The 20996-nt window shown below is 41.7% G+C and overlaps 1 protein-coding gene and 1 long non-coding RNA gene across 2 annotated transcripts in view; one reads left to right on the forward strand and one right to left on the reverse strand.

Annotated features, from left to right (window-relative positions):
* Positions 1 to 13632, forward strand: part of LOC149870265 (uncharacterized) — a 174041-nt gene extending 160409 nt beyond the window's left edge. The window contains exons 2-4 of the long non-coding RNA XR_016440705.1: positions 2823 to 2912; positions 3704 to 3821; positions 10178 to 13632. This is a non-coding gene — a long non-coding RNA (uncharacterized LOC149870265). The remainder of the gene's footprint in view (positions 1 to 2822; positions 2913 to 3703; positions 3822 to 10177) is intronic.
* On the reverse strand, positions 11006 to 20301 carry LOC149870267 (uncharacterized). The gene is made up of 3 exons (XM_090035919.1): positions 19944 to 20301; positions 11245 to 11339; positions 11006 to 11100 (listed from the first exon to the last, which is right to left on the reverse strand). Exons 1-3 carry the CDS (start codon positions 20096 to 20098, stop codon positions 11006 to 11008), a joined length of 345 nt encoding a protein of 114 aa, XP_089892045.1. The 5' UTR covers positions 20099 to 20301.
* Positions 20302 to 20996: the final 695 nt, after the last annotated feature.

Genomic DNA, 20996 nt, shown 5'->3' on the forward strand with positions numbered 1-20996 from the left:
TCCAAAACAGACAGCACCCTCAGCATAGACAACAGGGAAGTGCTGAAGACCAGGGTGAAACAAATCCCTGCAGACAGAATGGTCCCTCTCTCCATTTTAGATTCACAGCCAGAACCTTCTACTGAATCACAGTATCACAGAGTTGGAGGGGACCTCAGGAGTCATCTGGTCGTCGTGTCCCTCCCCCCCCCGCATAATGCAAGAATAAAACCCCTAAATCATTAGTGCTGTGTGAAGCTCCGGTCGCTGATTCGATTCAGCTTGATTCAGCAGGCAAATCTCTGAACTGAATCAAATCAGGAGGCCCTTTAATCTCTCCGAATCGAATCAGAACCCTCCACATCAATTCAGAGAGGTTCGATGATTTGGACATAGACAGCTTTAAATGTTTTTTCTACATACCTCAAGGTACCAGGCAGCTTGTGAACACTGAGATGGTAGAGCAGATGGAGCACTTCCAGTTCACTTCCAGGTCCACTGCCGAGTATGCAGGCAGCCCCCCTGCGCTTCTGTGAGACACTTCATCCGCTCCACCATGTCAGGATTCACAAGCCATACCTACTACATTGAGATATGTAGAAAAAACATTTAAAGCTGTGTCTATGGCCACATCACTGATTCTCCCCAGTTAGCCTCCCCTAGTTACACTACTGATACATGTTTGCCTACTGACTCAGGTGGCTGAGTCAGAGGAAGTCCCAGTTTCTGGATCCCAGTCAAGATTAAGTGTGAACCAGGCTTTGAGCTGTTCATCCCTGTCAAACTTGAACTGCTTTCTGCAGCAATAAAACTTCTAGTTACTTAGGCCACCTATGGGGTGCCCCAGGGTCAGGTGCAGCTGAACTGGAGTTTTCAAGATTACAATTCTGAACTCTGGCAGTATTTAAACACTTAAATCTCATTTTAGATGTTTAGCATTTTATTGGATCTGGCCATAAGTGACTTATCCAAGAGCATTCATTGGTTCAATACGAAAGCAAAAGTGTCACACCAAGATTCTTTGTGCAATCTCTAATTGTTGAACAATTATTCTTCTAACTTCTGTTTTATAGTAAACATGAAGTGTAGGCTTTTCTATAAAGTTTAGGGTTGACCTAACTGTGTTCCCTTTGAAGTTAAGTCAAGTCAGTGGTAAGCCTTTTAAAAAAATCTCATTCATATTGTATACATGAAATAGCAAATTCTGTCTGAAACTTTTTTTTTAACATTTTTAAAGGTCTTATTACAGCTTTTGACTCCAATATAAATAATTATGAGGGTTCTTGATTTCTCTTTTCTTGAATATTCACATTTTAAGTGCTTCTTGAATAAGTTGGCAAGTTCTTTGGTGAATTTCATTTTGCTGTTCATCTGAATGCATAATTTTGTAGTAAGTTTTAGTCCCATAACAAAGTAAAATGTTTTAAATTCATGCCACTGCCTCTTTTGATTAATATTTTAATTCCAGTGTTTCTACCAGAATCTAAAACCTAAATAAGAACACATTTCAGAAAGTTCTGTAGGTAAGGGCTCCCTGCTCAAACTTCAAATTCAACGCAATTCATAACTCTTCAAAATATTTATTTATTCCTTACTCAGACAGCTTGCCTTCTGTAATTTCAGTTAGAAAGCTGTCTGGGTGCAGAAAACAGCTACAAAAGTATCAACTTTGCTGAATATGTGAAAGTTGATTGGTTATATACGTTATTACAATCTCTAGGGAATCCTTAAAGGAACCCTAGCACTGAGGTTAAAAGATTCTGTGGGCAGCTGATTCTCGTGTAGAATGCCTGCATGCTTATCTGTAAAAAAGAGATTTTTGGGTTATAAATGTAAATACATTGCATTTTAAGAAAATGTTTTATATAGGATCTGAAAGAAAATAGTTTTAGGCTCAGTTTCAGGCAAATAAATGTGTAATGATTTCATAGAGTTAAGAGTCCATGCTTTTTAAGAAATCCCATAATGGGAGTTAACATCACTGCTTTACCATCTAGGAACAAGTATACCATGACATATGGAAAGTGGTGATGGTAGAAGCAAAAAGCACATGATCAGTAAACTTATTCTAGATATCAGTGGATTTTCAATGCTATACTACTGTCAGATGATCTTTGAAGGAGAAGAGAACAGGTTGGAGGATAGCCTATATGTAGACTTTCTACCTTTAGAATAGAATCATAGGAAAGTAGGGCTGGAAGGGACCTTACAAAGTCATGTAGTTTAGCCCCCTGCTCAAGGCAAGATCATCCCTGACTAAAACATTCCAGGCAACTATCTGTCAACCTGATTTTGAAAATTTCCAGGGATGGAGATTCCACAAATTGTCTAGGTAGTCTGTTCCAATGCTTTGATCACCCTTGTAGTTAGAAAATTCCTTCTGATCTTCAGCCTAAATTTCCCCTGCTGCAGCATGAGGCCATTGTCCTTCATCCTGTCCTCAAGAGCCACTCTAATTAAAACATCCCTGTCACTCCTGGAGCACATGTATAAACACCCAAAGATGTTAAACAATACTGGACCCAGGAAAGACCCCTCCTCACACTTAGACACTGAACCATTGATAACTCTTCATCAAGCATGATGATCCAACCAATGATGTATCAACCTTGCAGTACTTTTGTTTAATCCATATTTCCTTAGCTTGTCAATGAGAATGTTGTGGTAGACAGTGTTTAAAGCCTTAATAAAGTCAAGATATACCAAAATGACTGTTCTCCCATCATCCACAGTGCCTATCACCTCATCAAAGAAAGAAATTAGGTTGGCCAGACATGACTTGCTCCTGGTGAATACATGCTGGCTGTTCCTAACCACCTTGTTCTCTCCTATGTGCCTCACAGTAGATTCCTGAAGGAACTGCTCCATGATCTCTCCAGGTATTGAGGTCAGGCTGACTGTTCTCTGGATTCTCTGTCTTCCCTTTCTTAAAGGTAGGAACTATATTTAACCTTTTCTAATCATCCAGGACCTCAACTGACCTCCATAAATAGATTCAAAACTTTCTTGACAGGTGCTGTGGTGCTGGTTTTTTCCTTTAGCTGACATAGGTTTGGGTGGATTTCCCACCCACAAGGAATATTTGTTGTGGTTTGTCACAACTGCAAAGCTGTAGGCACTAAACAGCATGAAAAATAGCACTGACGCATTTGTTTTGAAGAAAAACAAAGCATAAAAATTACAATGAGTTTGCAATTGCAAACAGATGTTACAAAAAAGGCGAAAAAGATCAATTTTGTGGCTTTTCAAAACTGATATTTTTCACTGAAGGATAATTACAAGGAAATTTCTTTCTTGACATTTAGGCTGGAATTAAGGGAGCAATTTTGTAAAAACTTCTTATGTATCTTTGGTATAATTATATTAAAATCAACAAAGGCATACTGACTTACTGTTCTTTCTCAATAAAACTTTTTTTTTAAATGTAATAGTTATATGGAACCCAAAAATACTATATTGAAATTAAAGTTTTTAAAAACTTTGGAAAGTATAAAAATTCCCTGACAATCTCCACTAGAATTAAACCACCATGCATCTGCACACCATTCTGTCTCTTGTATGCCTTGTAGTGTTACATCCAATTTTTTGTTGAACCATGCTTTACATGTTATGTATATTAAGGTTTAATGGATAAGCAGCAATATAAAGAATTAAATATGGAATGGGTTCCAGTCGGTTTCTTGGGAAATGGCTTTATTTTAATCTTGATGTTATAACATTTTAGATGACTGAAGTCAGAGAGGAGACCTCCCCGCACTGGCCTTTTCCACTGCCTAACTGATCACTTAAGTTATGCAGGAGTCCACTTTCCACTATAGTGTCAAGCAAGATTGCAATGACAGGTATGCCAGACTACAGAAATATCATCCTACTTGTTACAGTATGACAACACTTATGTTCATGTTTAATGCTTAGGGTTTCCTTCTTTGATTCAAAACGGGTAGTGGAGTTTGGCATTGAACAATGTTTTCATTTCTTTTTTCAGATATCCCAACATTGCAAACAATAACTTGTGCTTTAGAAAATCTTCAGTGTATCATGCCCACCACCTGGAAACTTTTATCAAGCAAAATATTTACATTGATCCAAAATTAATTCTAAGAGCAGAAGGAACTTGACAGTTGGATTTGTTTTTGAACACATGTATATCCCACATGCTGACTTGAATAGGCTCGCAAGGTGGGCGGATCAACACCTGATGATGTTCAACACTGAGAAGTGTAAGGTGCTCCATCTGGGGACAAAACAACCTTCAACAAGCTTCCAGGCCTAGCAGTGCTACACTTACCAGCACCAAAACCGAAAGAAACCTGGGGGGGTCTTGACAGACCATAGAATGAACATGAGCCACCAATGCAATACTGTAGGGAGAAAAGCAAACAAAACACTGGCATGCATCTGATGATGTATCTCAAACAAAACTAAGGATGTCATCCTTCTTCTTTACTCAGCCTTGGTGAGGCTGCAGCTGGAGTACTGCATCCATTTCTGAGCGCTACTTTTCAGGAAGGATGTGGAGAGGATTGAGAGAGTCCAAAGGAGAGCTACACACATTTAGATGTATGAAGAGCAGGCCATATGATGAGAGGCTGAGAGACATGAGTCTGTTCAGCCTGGGAAAGAGAAGACTCAGAAGGGACTTGGTGGCACCTTATAAGTATATAAGGGATGCTTATCAGGGACTGGGAGAACATTTGTTCACCAGAGCTCCCTAGGAGAACGGTCATAAATTGCTAGAAGACCACTTTAAATTAGACATAAGGAAAAACTTCTTTACAACTCAAGTGTCCAGGGTCTGGAATAGACCTCCCCCCAGAGGTGGTACACTCTAGGACTGTACGAAGCTTCGGTTGCTGATTCAATTTGGTGGGGATTCAGCTTGATTCAGTGGCCAAATCTGTGAATCCAAATTGAATTAGGAGACCCTTTAATCTCTCCAAATTGAATCGGAACCCTCCGAATTGATTTGGAGAGATTTGGAAAGATTCGGTGATTTGGACATAGACACAGCTTTAAATGTTTTTTCTACATAACTCTAGGTACCAGGCAGCTCATGAATGCTGAGATGGTGGGGTGGATGGAGCATCCCACGGGGTGCGGGGTATCCCCAGCACACTTGGCAGCAGACACGGAGGTGGACCAGAAGCACTTCCGATCCACTTCTGTGTTCACTGAGGAGTGCGCAGGGGGCTGCCCTGCCCCTCAGCTCAGTGACTGGTGCCTCCTGAGTCTGGGGCTGCACCTGGGGTCCCCCCATGGCTGATTGCCGAGCTGGGAGAGCATGGGGGGGGGCCTTGTGCGCTCGGCGGTGGACCTGGAAGTGGACTGGAAGTACTTCTGGTCCATTTCTGGGTTCACCACCAAGCACGCGGGGACCCCCCACCGCGTTCCTGTGGGACGCTTCATCCACCACACCATCACAGTGTTCATGAGCCATGCCTGGTACCTCAAGGTATGTAGAAAAAACATTTAAAGCTATGTCTATGGCTAAATTGCTGATTCTCTGAATCGGCATCAAATCTTCAGATTTGGATTTGGCCTGATCTAATCGGGACAGTGATCCAAATCAACAAATCGAATCACTGTTCCCAATTTCAGGCCAAATCCGAATTGAATACAGCCCATTTCACACACCCCTAGTACAATTACCTACTCTGGATATCTTAAAAAAATGTCTGGGTGCTCATCTTGCTGGGGTCATCTGACCTCAGCAGTCTTTCCTGCCCAAGTGAAGCGGGGCTGGACCTGATGATCTTGAGAGGTCCTTTCCAGCCCCTAACATATCTGAATCTATAATTTTATTTTTCACAAAACTCCTTGATTTGTTGTTTGTACACTTTTTCTGGACACTGTATAATCTTGTAGAAAGACATGCTCCTTGTCCCAGGGCTCTTATAACCTATGCTTGTTTGATTTGCAGTTTTTAAAAGGGACCTGCTAATTCTCATCCTTGATTCTTACATAAAAGCTCTTTGAGTTCGTGGCTCCTACTGTTTCCATCTCCCATTATTTTTTTCATTTTTGCTCTCTACTGCTTCCATGAGCTTTAGCACCCGTTATTTTTTCTGTGCCTCCTGTCAACTCCAATACTTCTTTCACCTTACAAATCTTCAGCCTTCCTCACTCTGCTCTCTCCATCCCCTTGCCACCCCCCACAACCCTTGCTAGCAGGCCCTTCCTTTCTTTGACCAATCTTACCTCTGCCCTATTTTTCCATTCCCTCACTCCCAATCCCTCTGAAAAGGCCACCCAGCTTTATAAAGATAACCACCATCCATGCCCTCTTTATCTCTTGCTCCTTCCATAACTCAGGACTTGCTGACACACGGTTCTCGTCTCTTGCATTGCCTTGAGCTGTTCTCTATCACAGTGGCTTCTCTTTGAATGCTCTGTGTCACTTGCAGTCTGCTCTCATTTGTTTTCTCTCTCTAGGACACCACTTCATCAAACATGGTTCTCTTCTCTCCTTCTGTGACTAACCACCGCACTGACTCCCCCATACTCTCTCTTCTCTGACTTTGAGCCATGGTTCTTTCTCGTCAGTAAACTCTACCCTTATCCTCTGGGTAATGTTGAGGACTATATTGTACCAAATTAAAAAAACTGTTTCTGAAAGGGTATTGGAGGACATAAGAGTCTATCTGCATTATAAATATCACCAAACTTCCTCAGTTGGCTTTATCCAAAGATGTTAGAGATGAAAAAGACCGGGTCAGAATATGTGGCCCAACCTTACCAGTCCACAATTATATCTTTGAATGTTTTTACTGGTTTTAGATATCTCACTTAATTCCTTCCATAGACTGTTCCATAACCCAGCAGATCTATTTATCAGGAGAGATTTCACAGCATTTAGTTAAGTTGAATTACTATGGACAGTTCACACTAAGGATCCATTGGCTTGTTTGTTTGTTGGGGAGGTTGTTTCATAGACTTTCATAGATTTCATAGACATCAGGGCTGGAAGGGACCTCAGGAGATCATCGAGTCCAGCCCCTGCCTTCTTTGTTTGTATGAGTGTAGCACATTGGGGTCTCAGGGGAGCCATGATGCCCCCGGTGCCTCTGTAACTGTGCTCCACTCTGCCTCTAGGGTGTCTTCCCTTCTGTCTTGTCCACCACACCTTGATGTAATTGTGCAATTAAAGGGGAGGCTGCCCACAGGCCTTAGCATGAGCCCCAGGCCAGTCAAATCCCCACTGGGGTGCCGTTGCACCCCACCGGTCTTGACTACGCCCTCAGGCTCAGTGGGCCCACTCAGCCTCACTGTGCCTCTACAGGGCACCTGCAGCCTTAGGGGCTTATTGGGTGTCTCTGTTCCTCCCCTACACTATGCCCCAAGCCATGGGGGTGCCACTGTTCCATTAAGCTCTCTATTGGGGCTTTGGCCTCCTCAGTCTTTGCCCCTTTTCTCTAGCTGGGCCTTCCAGCCTGGGCCCACCGCATTGGACCTGGCTTTGAGGCACCAACTCTAATCTTGTTTTTTTGGGCAGCAGGCTCCTGTCCCTGTCCGCTGGGCCCCCGACTCCTGTTTGCATCCCTATCAGGTGCTGGGAACCTGGCCCCTGTTTGGCTCTGTGGCCCCTGCTCTGTCCTGCTGTGGGCTCACTTCCTCGGACTTTGAGCCTGCCCTTAGGTCTTCTTTGAACCACATGGTAGATGTTGCAAATGAAAGAAATGTTAAGACCTTGTCCATTGGTGAAGGGTCCTGTATTATATAGGAAGGGGAGATAACCAGAAAATGCAGTAAAAGTTTTAAATAAACTTAAATTGTAAAATGCACAGAGAGAAATAAGTCCACTTTATTTATGTTAGGGTGGGCTGTCCTGGCCGCTGTCAGAGCACCATCTGTTTTAGATTAAAGCTGAAAGACTTTCTCTGAAATGATGTACATGCATAGGGGTTCACAGCTGAAGAACTAACTAAGTCTTTTTGTGTTTGGTCTATCCAAAGAGATCTTTACCTAAGATATTTTAAAATGAATTTATTTGCAACACTGGTGAACTCAAATTGGTTTTCTTCTGATCATAACTGTTGGTAATATTACTGCTAACATCAGATTTTGCCACTCAGCAATGTCAGAAAGGGAGCTGACATGAGTCTGCCTGGCTGTCTGACTGCCCATAAAAATGTCCTCTACAATAGAACTGGGATGCATTTTCCTTTAGCTTTTAAACTTCTCATTGTAAAATTATTAGTGGCCTCATCAGATTAGCTAGTGCAAGGAGCCCGCAGAGCAGAAAGGCAAATCATCTGCCTCCATAGCAACTTGTGCATCTTTCCTGCTAAAGCAAGATATGCTTCTAGCCTTTTCTATTATATAGAACAAAGAACAGGGCTTGATCAATAATTTATGGTTAAGTGTTTTACTTGAACTAAAAGGCATAAGTAGAGGGATACAGAGCAACATTAGTTCATTATCACTCAAAAATGTAGCTCAAGATACATATATCATTTTCTGATATAGATATTAGTTTTGCAGTGGAAGGGTGCCATTGTCTTGCACAGTTGTCCTAGGCTGTCCCTTGGAGCTTACTAGCTAATAACCATCAGAAAAAAAACTGACTTTACAAAAACCCAGGGGAGAACAAGAAATAATGGGCACAGTTTGATTGAAGATCACTTCAGGTTAGACATAAGGAAAAACTTCTTTACAAGTCAAGTGCTGAAGGTTTGGAACAGTCTGCCCCCAGAAGTGGTACAGTCATCCACCCTGGCAATCTTCAAAAAACATCTTGATGCCCATCATGCTAGGTTTCATCTGGTCCCAGCAGTCTTTCCTGTCCAAGTAAAGGGGGGCTAGACATGATGATCTGTAAGGTTCCTTCCAGCCCCTAACAACTATGAAACTATGAAACTATTACTACTACAATGGGTCAGCCCTGTCCAAACTGATTTCAATGCCATGACTCAGGCCAAGCGTGGACATTTGATTCCCTGGGGACAACTAACAGTGGTACACCTTGTGCCTCTGCTAGTTGTCCCCAGGGAACATGCATGCCATGCGCCCCCTGGCATGTGGCAGGTTACTCTGGGTGGAATAGAATAGGCTGGGGCCAGCAACTGTGCTGGCCTCAGCAGACTTACCTGGGGTCCTGGGAGCAGGGAAAGGTGCAGCTATGTCACTCCTGTAGCCAGTAGCCTGGCTGGCAGCCACAGCATGGCTCTGGCCAGCTAGGCTCTGGTTTTGGGTGGCACATGCTGCCTCCATGTGCACCACCCTGCTTTTTTTTTTGCATGGTATTTTTGACTGCAGGATACCCTGGAGTCAGGCCCCCTCCACACATGCACACTGTAAAGTAGCAGTGCAGGAAACACCTGAATGTGCGGTGTATTGTGCCGCAGACAGGTCTGCGGCCACATACCACATGGCTGCACTCGTCTGGCTGCAGCCTCACTGAGCCATAAGGCCCATCTTGCTGAAGACAAATGTGAACATGGGGTAGTGCCCCTAGTCCAATACTGATTTAAAAAATTAAAATTCTGCCCATTAGAACAGGAAGCCACTACTCAGATGACTCAGATGTCATCCAGTTGCCTGGCTTCAACATTTGATTATCTGTATTTCTCTCCTTCAAACCTTGATCAGCTCAAATTGGTTCTGCTCAAATTGCTAGTCTGAGTTGTTGTCCTTGGAAGGAGGTAACCTGACAGACATACCATTGTATGCTGACCCTGTGAACTGACAGCAGGATGTTCTGCTTTGGAGTACTCTAGTTCGAAAAAAGTGCCAGGTGCAGCTTTTCATTTAACTAACATAAGTCATACAAATATAAAAGAATGACTTGGTTGTACCAGAAGTTTTTTTTTTAATACATTTATTTCTATTTTCCTAAGAAGACTCTGCTAGCTTTGTTTTTCAATTTAGCACTCAGAAAATTCACTCCTTTACTAAAGTAGTTATCTTAGATATGAGAGTTTTCTGTTGTATTTTGTACCTGCTGAACTGAACATAAGTTTATTTCTACACTAAATATTCACACGAAGACCTTTTTTCTTTTCTCAGGCTAAAAATGTTTTCACCTGGAGCAAAGGCAATGTTTCGATGCCTAAAAAACTAAATATTTTACAGTAGCTTAAAGTGAATGTGGCATTGTACAGGTCCCCCCACCCTTCCCCCCAGTTTCCCCCATCAGTAATAAAATATCCTAATACATCTATGCTGTCTTTACTACAACCATCCATTTTGTCTTTATTAGGAAGGAGGAGAGAGGCCCAGTCCATTTCTGCAAAGCCTTAAGCTTGTAAGTAACTTTATGCATGTGATCAGTCCCACTGAAATTACTCAAACCACTTGTGATCACAATTTAAGCATGGTAGAAGTGTTTGCAGGATCTCGGCCAACACATAAAAACAACTAACACCAACAATACTCTGTGCTCATTATGGAGATCTCGGATAGTTTGCTTGCATGGGCGAGTCAATCATGAGTTCACAGGGCTTTCCAGCTCTGCTGCAGCGAACCTAGAAGCCCTGAGAACCCCTGTCACAGAGCCAAGAGCCTGGAAGTCTTGAAGTGGTCTTTCAGGGGCCGCTACACAGCTGTTGAACTCCATAGCTCCCAGACTCCTTAGCCTATAAGCTGCTCTGTTCATCTGATTCCCACTGCATGAAGAACCAGCTGTCCCAAGAACTTAAAAGTCCTAGGACAGTCAGCCTCATAGGGCTGCCCTAGAGCCACAGACCCCAGAAACCTGGACTTCCAAGCCGCTGCCTTTTCAAGAAATGTTTCAGTTCTGGCAAACCAGTATTTTCAAGTGAAATCACATTCCTATCAACCTCCCAGTTGTGAAGGAAAAGTAACAATAGAACAGATTTATGTATGTGACCCATACATTTGTTTAGGTATTTGTCATTCTTATCAGGTGTATGAATGTATATATGTATTTCAAGTGAAAAATAATTTCAAAAATAGAAAAATAGAATTTTAAAATAGTATCTAGGGAACTAACTTGTGGGCTGATTCTGGTAAGGTCAGTGGAAGAAACTCCTGACTTCAGTGAGAGCTAAATGATGCTAAAAAGATCCTAAAATGTTGAATCCATCATCCACATATCCACCTCTCCTCGTACTCTCATCTTCAACATGTTCTTCCAACACACATTTCCATACTTCTTTCTTGCTAATTAAAGAGAAAAGCAATATGAGAAAGACAGTTGATTCTTTTAACACCACAAATGACATCAGTAATTCACCCAGTTAATTTCTAGTCATTACCCAATAATACCCAGTATTTATTTTTTTCTTAACTTACACTGTAATTTACCTGTAATGATCTTGAACTCTGATGTGTTGTAGGACAAAATAGATTTGATCATCATCATTCTTTTTCTGTCTCCTTTCCTTGGCATTACTTTCTTCCTAATAAGAAACATGCATAGCTTATTACCCATTATTTCCCATCTTCTACTATAAGGGTTAATCCTCCTATGGTTCAAAAACTATTTTCAAGACAATTACTTATACTTCAGATATGACTATATTTGTTTCCTGTGCATTACTAACTTTATTATAAGAATGCCACTAACTGGGCATATCTGTATGAGACATTTACTGCAGTTGCTTAATTAGCTCCACAGTAAACATCTCAGTGTCTACACATGCAGGACTATTAAGCTGGAGTAAACTAATAAACTCTGCAGCAGGGTAGTACTTGTAAATACAAGTACTATACTGTTGCAGAGTTTTTTACTTCATAGGACCAGATGTAGAGGCTGACATGACTGGCTGGGGCCTGAGGGTGCTTGAGTGCTACACCAAAGCATTTCCACGACACGTTAAGCTTGGTTGGAGCAGCTCTGGGCTGGCAAGCTGACCCCCTGGACCTCCTGCCATCTGGGTCTCCTGTAAACTGGCTCAATGTGCTGTGGTCCCAGGTGCATGTATAAATGTAGCACCCAGGAGCAATACATTCCAGCATGATATGCACCAGAGCCTACTGTGTCACATTAATATGCACATGTAGACACGGCCATTGTCTACTTGATTTCTTCCTAGGCTTGTTTTTCATAGAATTAAGAAAAATATGTATTTGAATAGTTATTCCCTTGAGTTGGAATTTTGAATCTTCAATTAATAAAAGAGGGTATTTAAAAATCAGGCCTTGCTTTCTTGACCTCATCATATGATAAGCATTAATTTAAGAATCGGTTAAAAAAATGTGTTATTAAAATGAATGAGTGAATGATCTTCAGTGATAAAATCAGTATAAGATCAGATCAGGATGAAGGCAGGGACCAAAGCACTGTCCAGTAACCAGGAGTGTCAAAGACAGTGTTGAAAGTACCTAACCCAGTAACAAAGGAAAGATAGGATACAGTTTAACATGGATTTAATCGTGAAAAGGAAAATCAGACCATGGCATACATAATGCAACTTTTCCCAGTACACACAGACATAAACACTCAAGCAAAGTACCTGGACGTGTTTTATCTATCCACTCCAATGCTATATTGTTGCTTTGCAGACATGGGCCACATCCAGACATGCAGGCACATGCAGTTTGTGCTGCCACAAACTACACATGTGGAGCATTAAAACATGCCCTACACAGCAGATTTGCAGCCTGGGGACAAAATTTGCTACCACAATTTCCTGGTAGCAGAAAAAAGCATCAGGGCTAAAAAGCCACACAGAGCACATGAAAATAGTGTGTGCTGGAACAAACAGAGGCTTGGTCCTCCAGTGAGATGCTCTGGCTGCCACCCAGAGAAATTCTACTGCTTCATTTGTGCTCCTGCTGCTCCAGCATGCTGGAGGCAGGGAGGAGCTGGGCAAGGGCAGTATGCCTCAAACCGGCCAGTTTGTTCCACAACAAAGCACACGTGCAGGGACATGTACTGAGGCACAAAGTAGTGGCACAAATTTCTGACACTAGTATTTTTGATGCTGTAAGTTTGTGCCCCTGCATGTCTGGACACGGCTATCAAATACAAGCAGAAATACCTGAGCTACTTTTAAACCAGGTATCTCTGGTACTGTGTACAATATAGCTGTGATTGTATCACCTGAGTATTTACTCAATTTTTGAATGCAGCTATGCAGCTTAGCATTCACTAGTTAGCAGTCAAATAGAAAGACCTGATTCTTTGAAAGAAATTCTAAAGTTATGATCTTTGTAATTGTAACTGTGAATTTTGACAGGTGTCCACCACTTGTCTTAAATCAGTTTCCTGTTCCCAACAGACTTGAGTACCACTTTGTTGAGTGGTGCTGTATTGTTCATGTATTGTTGGTTGTCCAAGAATTATATAACAATTTAGAAAGTCTACTGAGCTACACAGCAGCCATGACCAATGAATTTCTGTAACGCATGGACTGTCTGTCACTAGTTGCCAAAGACATGTTTTCAGAGGGCAAAGGAAAAACAGAATATAGTGGGCATCTGTAGGCCTTGATACACGTACAAGTGATTTATCCAAACGTGGATTCAACTGCATCTGATTTAGATGCATTCCCATGGGGGGAGGGGGGTGATATATGTTCATTTGGTTGTGTGTGTTAAGTTATGTATCTCATAGCACCACTGGATGGCGCTTACATGCCATGATGTTTTTTACAGAGTAGATTCACATACTTTGAATTCTCATGTTTTAAATGGCGCTGTTCTAGACAGAAAATATATCTATTTAATTTTAATTTACCTGTAATTATTTAGCTGTAATTTAAATACTCCAAAAGCTTAAATCTTTAAATACCTTAAGTAAGTAAATGAATATTAAAAGCTTAAATATTTAAGATTTAAAAAGTTAACTTTAATAGCTTAGCTTTAATTTAGCTGTAATTAATAATATATATGTATGTCTGTATGTATGTATAGAAAGTAAATTAAAGCTTTCCTCTCTGTAAAGAATAATATTGATTTGCTTGCTATTCTGAGCCTGGTTTCTTCTTAGGGGAAGGGCAGTTAAGGAGTTAAATCCCACTGCTGTTTGTGGTTAAGGGGCTACTTGACTTCACAATGGTACCAATTACCAAGTTGATTGCTCACTAATTGTTCCTATGTGCTAGACCAGAGGTTCCCAACCACTGGGCTGTGGCCCAGTACTGGCCTGTCAAGGGTTGGCTGCTGGGTCATAACACAGTGGGGCAGTCCCAGAAAGGAGGCAGCCAGCTCTGTGTGCCCCATCCTGTTCCCACCACCAAGGCCATGCCCAGCAAGGCACTGCCCACGCAGCAGGGCCCACACCGGGCTGGGCAGGACCCCCCAGCCCCACCTGTGGCTGGGAGCAGGCGAATGCAGGCAGGGAAATGCCTGGAGCAGAGGGTGGGGAGGAGGCTGTGCTGCTTACTTCTAGGGAAGGCAGTGAGCCCCTTCTTCTCAGGCAGCCCCCACCTGGGTCCTGTTGAGCCATCTCCTGCACAGCCCGCTCCCTGCAGGGTCCCCCAGTGCCCATGGCTGCAGTGCTCCAACCTGATCCAATCCTTGTAACTCCGCCCCACCCCACACGCATATAAAATAAATTTAAATATGTAAATGAAATATCAGTGTGTAAATTAGATACCCAATCTGCCAAAATTTGTTGAGTCAGTTTGCCAGTCTGCAGTACAAAAAAGGTCAGGAACCACTGCGCTAGACTTCCAGGTTCTATCCATTTGCTTGTGAAATTTAAAGGCTGTGTGGATATTCTTATTTTGGCTATAACAACTGTATTTCTAGTTATCATAAGGGTAAAATTATAGCCGGTTAACATGTGGGTAAATTTAACAGGGCATAATGCATAGGACCATAAAATCTCAGCTACCTCTTCACTGTAGCTTAGCTGAAAAAATGCTTTAGGGTTTCAGGGGGCTGCACTGCACAAACTGCCAGCACAGACTGAAGGGCCTGAGCAAGGCTGGGGGGGCCCTAGGGCTCCAGCGTAAGCTCCCAGCCCCCAGCCACCCTCCTGGACCCTAACACCCATGCTGCCCCCACAGGTCCCCAGCAGCTCGGTGCCTGGCTCCTGTCCTGGCTGTTAGTCACACACCTCATATGCCACATTCCTCAAACCATGAAAGGCATATGGAAATGAGCTACATGAACAGGGATATTAATTAGAAAACCATCTGCTGAGCAGGGAGTGCTTTCCCTCAGGCCCAGCCAAACTGGAGGAGGAGGGGCAGGGATGGGGCCCAGGGCCTGAGAGAGCTTCCCCAGGGGTTGGGGTGAGATTTTTAAAGTTGTCCCAAGTGACTTGGGGGGTTTGTCCTTGGACCCAGCTCCAAAGTCCCAGAGGCCCTTGCATTCAGCTCCTTCGTGCCACTAGTCTGCCCAGCACCTGTCTCAGAGCTGGCCCTAGATAAGTGAACTTTTCCCTTGGAGCAGAAATGAAAACTGCTCAGGCTTTGCCCATTCCCAGAAGGGCCTACCCAGCCCACATGGCTTTAACCCCTCTCAGGGTGTTTTGTCTCACATGTGGAGTGAGTCTGCCAGGTCTCAGCCTTAGCAGGCAGGTGGCCCTGGCCAATAAAATATATTGCCTCTTACATGATTCCTGGAATACCACAGCTATAACATCAATCTAACATTAGCATAACTTGCTTAATTACATTATGCCAACATGAATTCTCTTTCAATTTCAAGTGTGAATTTTCTTCCTCAGTTTCCCATCCTAAATAACTGTGTGGTATTGCTGTGTTGTACAGGAAAATACAGCTGTACTGAAAAAAGCTCGACGTTACTCAGAAGCTCATTTCGAGGCTTAATTCTGTCTACAAAATACTTTGAAATTCCTTGTATTTTACTCTTCTGGAGTGCATGTCGCCACTATACACCCAATCAGACTAGAAAACAATAGAGGTGAATTATGCAGGCAATCTGTATGCTCTTCTTCCTTTCAAAATATTAATTCCTCACACTGCACACTACACAAAAAAGATATTAAGATGAAATTCCTTCATTAGGAGTGCTTATGCTTCCAGCAACCTACATCATTTTTACCCCTAAAAAAACAAAAAAACAACCCACCCCAGCAAACAGTCTTTTGCTACAATACAAAGGGAGCTCATGCTATGACTTTCTTTACAGAGATAAAAGCTTTTGTTTTTTCTTACTTTAACATTTCCTTCACTGCACCTAACATGGACTCTGACTTTTTTTATTAGTATAATAAATGGAAGTTTTTCCCCTTCCATTGCTGACACCATAATAATCTTGAATTATATCTGTATGCATACTTGAATTTTCAGCGTTGGTACAGTGCTGGTAGCAACAGAACTGTCTCTATTTGGAGGACCCGAGTTTGCAGAACTTAACATGAGTCCTGGCAGAGAACTAGCAGTTTCAATACATGTCACACTCCAGCTTAAGCTTGGTTTTTAAACATAGCAACCCCCACCGCCCAATTGTGATTGCTTGGAGGATGAAAAGGAAAGCTCCTAGAATAATGCATTGCCCATCCCACTATTATATATGTCAAGCAGCTACTTTCACTGTTGGCAAATACCAAGGTTAGGGTTACCATATGTCTGGGTTTTCCCAGACATGTCCTCCTTTTTGCCCTCTATCCTCCTGTCCAGGTGGGCTTTTAAAATGCAAGCAAGTGTCTGGGTTTTTGCGCTGCCTCTGGCTTTTCCTAGGTACTTCCAGCTTGGCTGCTTGGGGCTAGGAGCAGCAGGGCAAGGTGACTGGCTATCAGGGGATCATGCTCTGCACATAGGCCCTTCAAGCTGTTTGCTGTATGAAGTGAAGGACTTGTAGTTCTGCCATTATTTGACTTGCTCACACTGTTCAAATCAAAGTTAATGGAAGCAACTGTGTTGCCTAGAAACATACAAATATGCACACGCATGTGCACATACACACAAACACACACCCCACAAGCTCCCGGGCTCTATTACCATCTGTGCCACAGGCTCAACGTGTGCCCTCCAGCAAGTCTCTTCCCTGAGATACACCAGTTCATGAAAGATAAACCTCTCAATAGGATAGGTCCTGCATCTCAGAAATGTCACGTAGAAGTGGAAAGCCTGAAGATCCTGACAATCCCGGTCAGGTTCCATGGTGCTAGGCATTAAACTTGTGCCTTCAGAGACACTTCCTGATCTCCTGAGGATTTGGTACAGGGCTTTAGTGATCCTCAGATGAAGAACGATATAGAAGGGCAGAGCAAAGAGTAGATTATAGACCATTAGGTTAGCAGAGTAGGAGGCCATTAGAACTTTTGGCATAGTCATGGGTAGGAATGAATTCAGTTCACAAAGCAGCAGTGACTATCATATTCTTCTACAATACTTTCCAGCTTAGTGCTTAATAGAATGGGAGAAGGTCTCCCTGTCTGGTGCTAACTCAAGGCACTGGGGGGGAAAGGGACTTTCCCAGCACACTGGGGTCAAGATGCAAGCAAACAGAGCCATCAGATCCCAATTCACATGGTTTTAGCAGCTATACCAAACTCCTCCATGTCCTTCAGAGGAATGGAAAGAGCTTTCAGCTTTCACCACATTGTCATTTCATTAAAAAAAACACTGATTAGGCCCCCCACACTTCATCTCTGTTTCCTCACAGCCTGGCCTAGAGAGAGACAGCCCTTGGTCTGCAGAACAAATGGCATTTCTTTTTTTGGAAGATCTGAGTTTGCAGACTTTTCTGGCAGAGAACTAGCAGCTTCAGTACATGCTTATGCTTGGGCTATAAAATATGCCACCCATGGAGGATGAGAGGTAAATCTATTAGGTCCAAGTGGCTACTTGAATTTTCAAGTTGGCAAATACCAAGACGATAATTGTATACTTTGCAATTCCGGCAACAGAACCTGCTTTATCTGTTTAACCTCACTCAAACCCACCTGCAACAAGGAAGTGTGGAGATAAGAAATTACAGGCTCTGGACCTACACCTGGTAGACAAACTGTATAACTCTCAATGCAGACAGACCCTAAATCACAGTTGCATAACAGACATTACAAAACAAGTCACAAAACCTGGTTCAACTACATCTGATTCAGCTAAACTGCGTCCATCGACCTTTAGATATCACATTAGGCCCCTAAACGAGATTTAACCCCATGCATGTGTATCATGTTATGGGTTGTAATACATTATCGGGTTGTAAAGTGTAATGTCTATCATGGCTTTCCAAATATAACAAAAAAACTGCATGTGGCTAATTCAAAGTCAGGCTTCAACAACTCAATTCTGCATGAAATGAGGGAGCAACATGAAAAATGCAGCATTGATTTGGGATGGTTTCCAGCAGATGCTCTCTGTCATCTGTTAGTTATCAGACTAACACTTCCTGTGCCTGGGACATTTTATTCTATATTTCATGACTCAGTACAGGAAAGATGCAAAAGGAAACAGACTTTAATGAGTAGCTGGATGGCATATCTACCTACAGTGCACATGGAACATGACATAGACAAAAATCTGGCAAAATGGACATTTTAGGTTAAAAATCCAAAAAATGGTATAGCTATCTCAGAGTGTGAAGTCATCTAAAAACTGGTGGGGAGCTAGACAGGGACAATATATTGAAATATATACTTTTTATTTTGGCACAGGAGAATGGGGGAAAATCTGTCTAATTGTTTGCAGCTGTGAATGTTAAAAAAAATAATAAGGCTTAAATGATAACTCCAGTCTCCCAAATTACCAGCTCTTTTGGATAAGGTTTATGTGAAATCAGTAGTTTTTAACAGCTAGTCTTGTGACCCTACCAGTCTGGTCTCATAAAGCTTCATTGTACTGTTCAGAGTAGCATATAATCACTACCATACATCTGGAAACCATGTGTAAAGAGTAAAAGAAATGGTAGAGTGGAGAATTCACTGTGCACAGAGGAGGGTTATTTCAAGTTTCTGTCTTGCTGTGTGTTCAAACGGGATGAAATAGAAGCAAGGAGTGAACTGATACTTAAAGGTGTCAGCAGTTTGGGGTTTTTGTGTTTTTTTTAACTGCAGTCTGTGTCTATACAGTCAAACTGGGAATGCAATCCTTTGTGTCTGAGAAATTAAATCAAGCAATTTATACTGTGAACCATCATTATATTCTTGACGGTAAGACTTGGATTGCAATTCTAGACACCATGACCATATGATCAGGAACTTTTAAGAAGCCCCCTTGGAAAATATCAAATGGGTATATAAACTCTGGGATGTATTATCCTATCAGGGCCACAAAGAAAACAAACAAGGCCAGCTGTAGGTTTTGTGAAGGTCCATCCATCTCCCTAGTTGCACATGATAACCAAATGCATCCAAAGTCTCCCACACCTTTAAACACACCTTCCTGTTCACAATCTCTTTTAGATAATGGTAACCCCTTTGAGCCCCTATAAGATTCTCTGCTTCAGTTTACCCTCCCTACATGAATCAGGAAGCCAGATGTAGAGATAAAATGCATTTTTCCAAGGGAGGAGCAGGGAATGAGAAGTCAAGGAATAATAGTTTTTTTTCTGCCCAATCTATCTGGAATCAGCTGGGGAGCTGTTTGTGGCTCTGAATCAGGTGCATGCAGTCTGAAGACCCTAGAAAAATGTGACTGCCAGTAGGGATAATTGGGATAGAACATAAAATTAAAAGAACAGACAGGACTCACTAAGACCTGTCTAGTGACTCCAGTTACTGCCTCCTACAGCCTGCTGTCCATTATGTCAAGTCAGTTGAAATTGTCTCTCATGATAAGAATCAGATAGATACCTGAAGTCTCTTAAAATGCAATGAGGCATTTTCTGAATAACATGTTTTGATGGTCTTTATCTGACTCCATCCTATTGTTAGTCAGATACAAAATTGTATATTTGCAATACAACATATACTCCCTTGCTGTCTAAAAACTGATGTTGATTTAAAGTTTCTCCAGCCATTGGGAAAAAAATATAAAGAACCACTTTAGTGAATCCTAACCACAAGATAAGCTGGAAATAGCTAAGGTACTGGAAACAGATTGGCATTATTATTATTAATATACTGTATATGTACTATAAAACAAAATGTAGTATACGCTCTCTTCTGTGGTGTTAGTTACTGGTTCTTCATTGCTTACCTTGCACTGAGGATTACATCAAAACTTAAAGCCCAGTTTGGGTTCTTCTCAGTAAATATCTCCTGCCCCAGATGCTTTGCCATTTCAGTGGTAACCTGGAAAATAACAATCTCATAGTCTCTGTAAATGACACTTCTGTTGGCAGTAGCTACCATTGCCCCCTACCAACCTCCCAAGTTGCACTGCACAGTCTTTGGCAGAAGTTGAAATCTAATAACTTCAGAAAACAGTTTCTGGCCCTCGTGCTTTATACAGCACAAAATTTAATCATCACTTCTGTAAATCCTGATGAAGGCTCTGTAGACCATCTGTTTATCATCACTATCAAACTTGTTTTAAACAACCCCCATGAACTGAAATGCCCTTCTAATAGACACAGAACAGAACTGTACATCAAAATATTGAGTATACATTAATTTAAAAATAATAATTAAATAATTAAGATCAATTGGTCAATTAAGACAGAAGAGTGCCTAATAACAGTGGTGATATGTATAGGTTTCACTGTCTCCTCAAGAGGAAATTAAAAACATTATAAATATTTATTTTTTGAACCACTAAATTGCTCATTGGACTTCTGATTAAAATTTAAGGTTTGACAAATATGTCTGTAAACTAAAAAGTTTTTACTCAGGCAAAAAACTACCATTAATGTGACTTCAATAGAACATTAAGATTTAAAAGTTAAGCACATGCAAAGTATTTTGCTGGGTTGGGTCACTAATTTGTCCTTACATATTTACTGCTTTATCTAACCAGTCTCCATCTACTCCTCAATCTAAAATATATTTTTAAGAATACTGATGAATAGAAACTGTAATGAAAATCATTAAACTACACCACCTTGTGAATAGTTTAGATTTTTTATTTATTACAGTGTTCTACAAATATTCCTAGGAGTAGAAAATAAAGCACTAGAAAGCAGCTAGGGCTGAAAGGAGAGCAAAGGGCGAAGTAGAATGTCATTCATTCTAAAAATGTACAGGCACAAAACAAAACAAAATTGTCAAGTTGTATGTGCAAGGTCTAATCCCCAGACAGCATTAATCACCC

The sequence above is a fragment of the Crocodylus siamensis genome, chromosome 2 (genome assembly GCF_052110815.1).
Source record: "Crocodylus siamensis isolate JL-2025a chromosome 2, ASM5211081v1, whole genome shotgun sequence".
Lineage (NCBI taxonomy): Eukaryota > Metazoa > Chordata > Crocodylia > Crocodylidae > Crocodylus > Crocodylus siamensis.

What these genes read in the sequence shown, in the direction of transcription:
- LOC149870267 (XM_090035919.1), bottom strand. Translation starts at nt 20,098, where the DNA reads ATGGTAGCTACTGCCAACAGAAGTGTCATTTACAGAGACTATGAGATT. An exon ending in GATGTAATCCTCAGTGCAAG is followed by an intron (nt 11,340 to 19,943) that starts GTAAGCAATGAA and finishes GTTTCTTATTAG; the next exon opens with GAAGAAAGTAATGCCAAGGA. An exon ending in AGAGTTCAAGATCATTACAG is followed by an intron (nt 11,101 to 11,244) that starts GTAAATTACAGT and finishes CTCTTTAATTAG; the next exon opens with CAAGAAAGAAGTATGGAAAT.